The sequence below is a fragment of the Montipora foliosa genome, chromosome 10, assembly GCF_036669935.1.
Source record: "Montipora foliosa isolate CH-2021 chromosome 10, ASM3666993v2, whole genome shotgun sequence".
NCBI lineage: Eukaryota > Metazoa > Cnidaria > Anthozoa > Scleractinia > Acroporidae > Montipora > Montipora foliosa.
Genome location: NC_090878.1, coordinates 10,445,311 through 10,453,851, shown reverse-complemented (window position 1 = coordinate 10,453,851; position 8,541 = coordinate 10,445,311). Strand labels below are relative to the sequence as shown.

The 8,541-nt window shown below is 42.0% G+C and overlaps 1 protein-coding gene across 1 annotated transcript in view; it reads right to left on the bottom strand.

Moving 5' to 3' along the window:
- Positions 1-8,541, bottom strand: part of LOC137973162 (asparagine synthetase domain-containing protein 1-like) — a 17,252-nt gene continuing 8,711 nt past the window's right edge. Inside the window, exons 6-12 of the mRNA XM_068819921.1 lie at positions 8,407-8,541; positions 7,409-7,443; positions 5,849-6,014; positions 3,887-3,954; positions 2,601-2,684; positions 1,636-1,726; positions 1-374 (exon numbers count right to left, since the gene is read on the bottom strand). The exon at positions 8,407-8,541 is cut by the window's right edge and continues 103 nt beyond it. Coding sequence (XP_068676022.1) covers positions 192-374; positions 1,636-1,726; positions 2,601-2,684; positions 3,887-3,954; positions 5,849-6,014; positions 7,409-7,443; positions 8,407-8,541 — 762 coding nt within the window. The 3' untranslated portion in view covers positions 1-191. The remainder of the gene's footprint in view (positions 375-1,635; positions 1,727-2,600; positions 2,685-3,886; positions 3,955-5,848; positions 6,015-7,408; positions 7,444-8,406) is intronic.

The following is an 8,541-nucleotide window of genomic DNA, read 5'->3' as shown; positions in this document are numbered from 1 at the left end:
CCAGATTTGAGATGTTTTTATTTAAAACTTTCCCATTTGATAGCAGACCTCATGAAGTGGTCCTCGAAGGTCTTTTAGTTATGCAAGGCAACTCTGTATAAAGAAAATCCCACAGTTTGTTTTGCAGCACGAAGAGATTTTTATCTTCGTCACTTCCAATCGCTGTATCACAGGATACTAATCACAGGATACTAACACTCCAGTCTGGCACAGGCCTCCGACCCTTTCTCGCCACTGCTTTCCAGTTTCGCGATGCGAGACCCAAACTGAATTGCTCTCTTTGGTAACTCCGACGATGACGTCAAACCAAGCAATCTGGCCGCTTGACGAAGAAGCAGCTTTTCTCCAGTGCCCCTGGGAAGACCTGGGTCCGTCTGAAATTATTTAAGAGTATTAAAATATTTAGCTTCCTATTTACGGCCAGGCAAACGTCAGTACGAAATTTGCGTTAGACGCAAAATTAAGAAAACGTTGCCTTTTCGTCATATCTTGCCTTCTGGTTCCACGTACAGTGCAAGCGCCGACAGCAACTTCAGAATTGGTTTACGCTTAATGTACGTCTATTGAGTTTTATCAGAAACCCATAAGGGTTGAAACGTTTAACGGCCCTTTTTGTGCTGGGAAACAAGCTTCTGAATATTCAATTTGCTAAGTACCATATTTGGAACAACAAGAGCGAGCGGATTCCAAATATGGTACTTAGCACTGAGACATTCAACCAATCAGTTCGCACTGAATATTCGAAAGCTGTGAACGCGCGTTATACTTTTCAACCCTTATGGGTTTCTGGTTTTATATGATAAGCTCAATAGTGCACGCATTTTGATTGGTTCTCATCTATGATCTTTAAGAGGGCAGACGCATAACTGACGTCATCCTTTTATCAAAAAAACTTTTAATTCTTTACTATACAAAACAAATAGATTCCATGTTGCCGTGCGTCTCTTTCGGGAGCTTAAGCAACGACAACGGCGACGGCAACTAGAACGTCACAAACTTGCATATTTAGTGCGCAAAAACAATAGCTTTGCACGCTCTGCACGTGCGTTTTTCACTTTTGTCCATTTCTTTGCCGTCATTAGCAAACCAACAACGTGAAATAGCAAAATTTGAGGTTTTATGAAGAACGCCAGCAAATGAAGATAAATTTTCATTTTCTCTCCTAAATTGAGTGCCGTTCCGACTAGTGTCATTTTTGAGGAACTACCACACCGTTGTCATATTAAAAAGGTTGAAGTAGTCACGAAGCGATTGAAATAACGCAAAGTTATATTTTGAGATGACGTTCTCATTGCCGTCGCCGTTGTCGTTTGCTTAAGCTTCCTAATAGATCACAGAAGAAAAAGGGGCACACGAGGCGATAGCCGAGAGTGTCACTGATGTTCCGGCTTACCACATTTATTTCAACCTTTCTAATATGACAATGGTGTGGTAGTTCCTCAATTAAATGTGGTAAGAACATCAGTGACACTCTCAGCTATCACCTTGTGTGCCATTTTTTTTTGTTTTTACCAATGATCTTTCATTGAAAACGATGCACGGCAAAATGGACTCTATTTGTTAAGTGGATGCAGGCTGGAAGTTTGTTTAGAACACGGGAAAAGCGTGTTATTTGTTCAAGGCGCCTATTATTACCTTTATCCAGACAGGCAAGGCATTTAAAAAGGAGACAACTTCCTCATCAAGAAAAGGGTAACGAGCCTCGCGGCCATGATCCGATATACACCTGAAACGAGTCAAAGTAGAGAAATAAAAGTACTTCAAAAGAGGTTAGTTGCTGTTGTTAATGTGGTCAGCCAGCCAATGGCCGTTTTTATAAATAACAGACGAATAATCCGTCTGGGGCGAACTTGGCAAACATGTTTTCTGAGTCTGTTAAATTCGTTTAGTATAAAGACGGACACAAGACGCATAAAGCGTCTGGACGAACTATCCAGTTTAGAGCGTCTTCGTAGTCTTTATACTAGACGAATTTAACAGAAGCAAAAAAATGTTTTCCCAAGTTCGTCCGGTCTTTGCACTAGACGAAAAACACGAGAGACGCATAATTCGTCTGGACGCGTACGGATTATGCTCCTGGTCTTTTTTCTTAGATTAATATTGGTCAGTCGGTCATATAATCGGATGGATGGTTAGCCAGTAAGTGCGTCGATTGAGAAGTCTGTCAACGGGAAGGTCAGTCGGCTAAGTCTAAGTAGGTCAGTCTGCCTATTGACTTAGTCCGTCTATCAGTGAGTCCCTCAATGAAGACCGGCGATTATTTTCCAAAGAAACCGTGGTGCTGCAACGATCGGGAGTCAAACACGAAAATTTAGTTTTATCAAACGAATTTATAAAGGTAAATTAACCTCTGCAAGACAAATTTGTGAGCTTACGTTTCGAGCGTAAGCCCGAGTGAGTCGGTCTGTCATTTAGCGGGTGCGTTAGTGATAAGCCTGTCGGTCGGTTAGTCAGTCAGCGGCCAATCAGGTTATTCATAACTCGGTCAATCAAATGACCAATCAGTCCCCCTTGAGTCAGCGTGTCAGCCAGTAGGTTTTCTGGCCAGTAAGTCTGTTATTCAGTCAACATGACAGTTCAATATGAAATTTAAAGCACACCTATCGTCCCGGCCAAGATTTCGCTTCGATATTCGCTTGACTTCCATTTCCATCTCGTCCATAAGACCTTCCCAGCCTTCATTACTAGACGGTAAACAAACAGATGTAAATCTTAGGTTTCCATTTTCGGAGCTCAAACCGACTTTTAAACTCCTAAGTATTCAACCTCGTTAGAGAGCGATTTATTTGCAATAATTGTTAAGAAATATCAATGTAACAATGAAATGAATCATATACTGAACTGCGGATATGAAGTCAAGTAAACCAATGATCCTCGCAGTAATGGACAGAATTTTAACAATTGCGTAAAGAAGCCTGAAAAATTCAGACCTTCGACGGGGTTTGGACCCGTGACCTCGCGATACCGGTGCGACGCTCTAACCAACTGAGCTATGAAAACACTGCTGTTGGGAGCTGGTCAAACATTAATGTATTCTCTATTTTCCCAATCCCATAATGCAATACGTTTTGGGAGGTTCTTTACATAAAAACAATACAACTTATTTACTCTTGGGACTGTATCATGCTTCAGTAAACTGGATATTCATTGTTTAATGCAAATACCCCCCACAATGAACTGTATTGTGGGATTTGTAAAAATAGCGGATAAAGCTGTTTTTTATTGTTTCTTACGAAATTCATGTTTGTTCAAGATTTGAAGTGTAATCTGTCTTCCTATTGGCCTTTTATACTACGTCATCTCTTCCAGTTTCCGACGATTTAATTCAGTAATTATCTCAGTCGTTCGTTTGCTAGAATCGATCCATGCTAGGTCATGCAGTTACTGAGGAGGTCTGACCAGTTATAAGCTTTTCAGCTCCTTTTAGACCTCCCTGCCTTTTCTTTCTTTTTGTTTTCCTTTTCTTTAATCATTCCGGTTGTTGTATGTTCTTTTTGGCAAAAATAACAAATAAACTTCAAATAAAGCCGGTATCGAACCCTTTGCCCTTCATTGCTCGGTAATGAATCAAAGTATAACCACTTTTTTCCGCTTTATCTTCCAAAGCAAACAAAAAAGTGGATTTTCAATCCAAAGGTTCTAAGAACAACGCAATGTATTTGGGACGATTTCGGAGAACAAATAAAAGTGGAAGAAAAACTGTGTTGACGTGATGGGCACTTTAAGCTTATTGTCCTTTAGTGAGGTGTGTTCTTTTTTTTTCGCTTTGCCCCTCCGACATTGGCTTTCTAGCTATTTGCGGGGTACTAAGCTACTTAAGATGTTATTTTGTGGTTGTTGACTGTGGTAGGACCGCAAAGATTTAAGGTCAAGGATCCTCACTTACATGAAGCGTGTTCTGTGCCTGGAATATCCTCCAAGCTGTTCATCAGCTCCCATGCCAACTAATAGGACCTGTTTACATAGAACCAAAAGAAACAACTGTCACCATCGATGATTACACCTCAGAGTTCATTCATTTGCCGGGCCCAGTATCATTCACCACACTTTTCCAGATACAATTGCGGGAATTCCACCTTTTTTCATGGTTCAGTTCCAGCAGCACACAGGACGAACGCCACCAGTTCAATAAGGAATTTAAGCAACAACCGGGAACTTAAGCAACGACAACGGCGACGCCAACGAGAACGTCATCTCAAAATATAAATTTGCGTTATTTCAATCGCTTCGTGACTATTTCAACCTTTTTAATATGACAAGGGTGTGGTACTTCTTCAAAAATGACACTGGTCGGAACGACGCTTAGTTTAGGGGAGAAAATGAAAATTTATCCTTTCAGTGCTGACGTTCTTCATAAAACCTCAAATTTAGCTATTTCACGTTGTTGGTTTGCTGACGACGGCAGAGAAATGGACAAAAGTGAAAAACGCGCGTGCAGAGCGTGCAAAGCTATTGTCGTTGCCCACTAAATATGCAAATTTGTGACGTTCTAGTTGCCGTCGCCGTTGTCGTTGCTTAAGCTCCCGAAAGCATGGTTTTCGCTAGCGACGCAAGCAAAAGCAGAAGCATAAAATGCTTATGCAAGTGAAAACGAACGTCGACATAAGCATCAAAATCATATTCTCATACTCTCCCGTTTTCATGGTGAAATAGGCGCTCTTATGCTTGCGCATGTGCTTGCGCACGTGCTTGCGCATATGCTTGCGCATGTGCTTGCGCATGTGCCTGCGCATGTGCTTGCGCATGTGCCTGCGCATGTGCTTGCGCATGTGCTTGCGCATGTGCCTGCACATGTGCTTGCGCTCGTGCTTGCGCATGTGCTTGCGTCGCTAGCGAACTGAAACCCAATCTCGACCCCAGAGCTCTTCTCTTGACTGAGGGAGAGAAGAGCTCTGGGGAATCCTGACACAAAGTGTCTTCTCATTGGTTTTCGTGAAGAACAAACAAAAAGCGTCTCTAATTGGTGCATTCATGTTGGCACGAGGAGTGAGCAGGCGCCGTAAAAAAGTTCAAAAAGCCAATTTTTGGCTATAAGAACCCTACAGCGCATATTCTCCTACATAGTTTCCCAGAGCCTTGGGTCGATCCGAGGCTCTGGTGACGAGAATGACTGAAACCAGGCTTAACAACTGCTACGGCGACGATAACGTAAAAAGGGAAAATATTATTGGTTCACAAAAGGAAAAAATACTCGTGCAGCACGTGCGGCACGCATTTCCGGAAATTTTTTGCCGTACTCCACAAAACGAAAACATGAATTCACCATATTTCAGGTGTTGACGACAAAATAAGCATATCACAATGAACCGTATCTTTTCAACCGTTTGTACCAATCCAGTTACGTACAATGCGAACAAAGTGGAATCATCGGGAAAAAAATAGCGCTAAGTTATATTTTGAAGTGAACAATTCGTTAACCTTGCCGTTCTCCTTGTTTAAATTCCCTAATGACACAGCGCCCACGATCTTCCTGTAGCTCAGCGGAAGGTCAAAGGTTAGGGTCCAATTCGGAGCATTCGGGTTTTTCCGAGTAGGGTCCAATTCGGAGCATTCGGGTTTTTCCGAGTATGCTCGACGATGAGAAATAGGGGTCCAGATTGGAGTCATCAGTGATAAAACGTTAATCACAAATACGACTACCATAGGAACGGTTGCAAATACAGCGGCCCCCGAGCCCAACTTTCAATCTGTATTTCAAACTGGAAGTTGCCTATTAGTTGAATTACTTTTATTTCTGTCCGCATTGGGCAGCTTCCTATTTCTATCCCTAATCTCGACATTGAAATTTTTGTTTTTCGAACCTGTTGAAACAAATATTTTGATGACAATTTAAAGGTTGAATTCATACCTTTGCTTTGCTCGTGCAAAGCGTTTTCTCGTCCACCGCGATGCCCGCCTTCAAAGAGGAGGCGCGCAAATGCCCTCTCCCACGGGCTGCAAACCACAATGCACAGCCAATGCTGTCATCCAGTACAGAGTTCAGGGGGGACACCAAATGGCTAATATGGCGTGTTCTGACGAAAATACAAAATTCAAGAACGCGAGGGATTATCATTCAAGTGTTACTTCAAATTGTTGCATTTTCTTTGCAAACTGACTGCTCTGGCGGGCCAGTTCTGACAAAAGAAAAGCGCCATAGGTCTACTCAAAAGCTTTCCCCGTTAACCATGTGATATAGATTTTGCTCAAACGCCAGACGATTTTTCTCGTCCATGGAAGCCGGTTCAGGAGAGAAATTATCTCCTTTAAATTAACTTTTCTTCAACAAGGACGCCGACGAAAACAAACGTAAGATATAGGCTACGTTCACACGGTACCGGACGAATTTTCTTCCGGTTGAAAATTCGTCCATTTAGGGGTTCCGTTCACACGGAACCACGCTAAACGTACGAAAATTTAGACGCCTCGCCGTTCAAAAATTTGAACGCCAAAATCGAGGTCCAATTTTTAGCCGGTACGGTCGAAAATTTAACGGGCGCGCTGTGAACACCTTGACCGTCTAAATTTTTGCACGGCAAAGGCGTGGTTGCATGGATAAGTGGTAACTCAGCTACTATCCTTAGGCTTTCTCTTTCTTGACGCCATTTTGGATTTCGTAAAGTCGTGCTCTGCGCATGAACAGATTGTAAAGCCACTGACAAAGGTTAAACTTTAATCCAGTTCGTCAGTTCCGTGTGAACAGAGCAAATTTATTGCACGGTTCCGTGCGAACAAAATGTACGGTCAAATTTTCAACCGGTAGAAAATTCGTCCGGTACCGTGTGAACGTAGCCATAATTTATCACATGAGCAATGAATTTTGGATTATTGCAACTTATTTCGCCTGTAAAATGTGAAACGACTCTCCTGGAATTCAATTGGCATAAGCGGCGTGACAATAAAAGAGGAAAGTGAAAAATCCCTGGTATGCGTTCATGTCGTCCACAAAACCTCAAATTTGGCCATTTCATACCGTTTGCCTTAATGACGCAGGTGCAGGGCGTGAACACGTGAAGAGCGTGCAGAATCACTGTTTTTGCTCTTTAATGCACGAAGTTGTGGGCATCGTTTCAGTGGAGTTTGTTTGTTTTTGGCGGTCAAGGTGTTCACAGCGCGCTGGTTAAATTTCCGACCGTACCGGTTAAGAATTCGTCCCCAATTTGGACGTTCAAATTTTTGAACGGCGAGGCGTCTAAATTTTTGAACGTTTAGCGTGGTTCCGCGTGAACGGAACCACTAAATGCACGACTTTTCAGCCGGTAGAAAATCCGTCCGGTAGTGTGTGAATCGGGCCTTAGTCAACTCTATAGCTGCTGGAAGGTCTAATTTAACAATGTTAGAACGGGTAGCTGGGACTACGCACCAGTAAACAGAAAAACTTGTGGTAGACTCATATATCTCGCTTTCTCTTCTTTAACAAGTTCTTTACCTCATCTCCTGTAATTCTTCAACTGTGACATCAACCTTTAGATAACAGAAAAAAGGAGAAGAGCGCAATGTAGCGATTTACAAAAGGGTACATACGTGTTCCAGCACCTATTAGTAAGTCTAAACTCAAAAGTGAGGCCATTTCAATGAAAGCTACAGCAATATTTCTTGTTTACAAACATTGACGTCACATTTCTTTTGAAATTCAAATTTGCAAACCACAGAACAAAAGAAGTCATTGTTTCAACAACCAATTAGCCTCTGGCTGGCATATTAATGACAATGGATGACGTCACGACAAACATCGCTATATTTTTTCCGATGGCGCTGTACGAGGAGTAACTTTTGGGTCTGTGGGTAAAAACCTAAAGTGTGACCATCAATTATGCAAAAGCTACTGAGCAGTACTTTCCTGTGGTGATGTTTATTATCCTGTACAAGGTGGTTTTTAACTTTTGAGTCTGTTGGTGAAATCCAAAAGTGTGACCATTCAAATGAAAGCTACTGAGCAGTACTTTCCTATGGTGTAACAGTTGTTTGTTATGATGTAAAAGGAAGTTTTATCTTTTGAGTGTGTGGATGAAACCCTAAAGTGTGACGATTCAAATGAATCCTGGGGTCAGTGCTTCCCTGTAGTGCCATTTAGCATGCTGTGCTGTACAAAGTAGTTCTAACTTTTGAGTCTTTAAACGAAATTCTGAAATGTGCCCATTCAAATGAAAACTACTGGGTAGCACTTTCCTGTGGATTAGTTTACTATGATGTACCAGGTATTTCTAACTTTTTAGCCTTTGGGTGAAATCTTTAATGAAGTGAGGCCATTTTCATGAAACCTACAGAGCAGTACTTCGAATCCTTGTAGCACGCTCATTACCTCCTCGTGTGTAGCGGTTCTTACTTTCAAGTTCACGGCTTGAATTCTGAGAAAAGCGTAAGTCATGACTTTCAGCGTTAATTTAGATAAAGATCACTTGTATATTTGTAAGACAATTATGTCACCTCAATGAAATTCCACCGTCGTGCCGGGTTTAAACGTTGCAGTTCTTCCAAGCCTGATATTCCAGTTAATCGATCCGGAACATTGAAGTTCATTGTTGTTTGTTTTGCTGTCCCCGTTGCATTTCCTCCTTCACT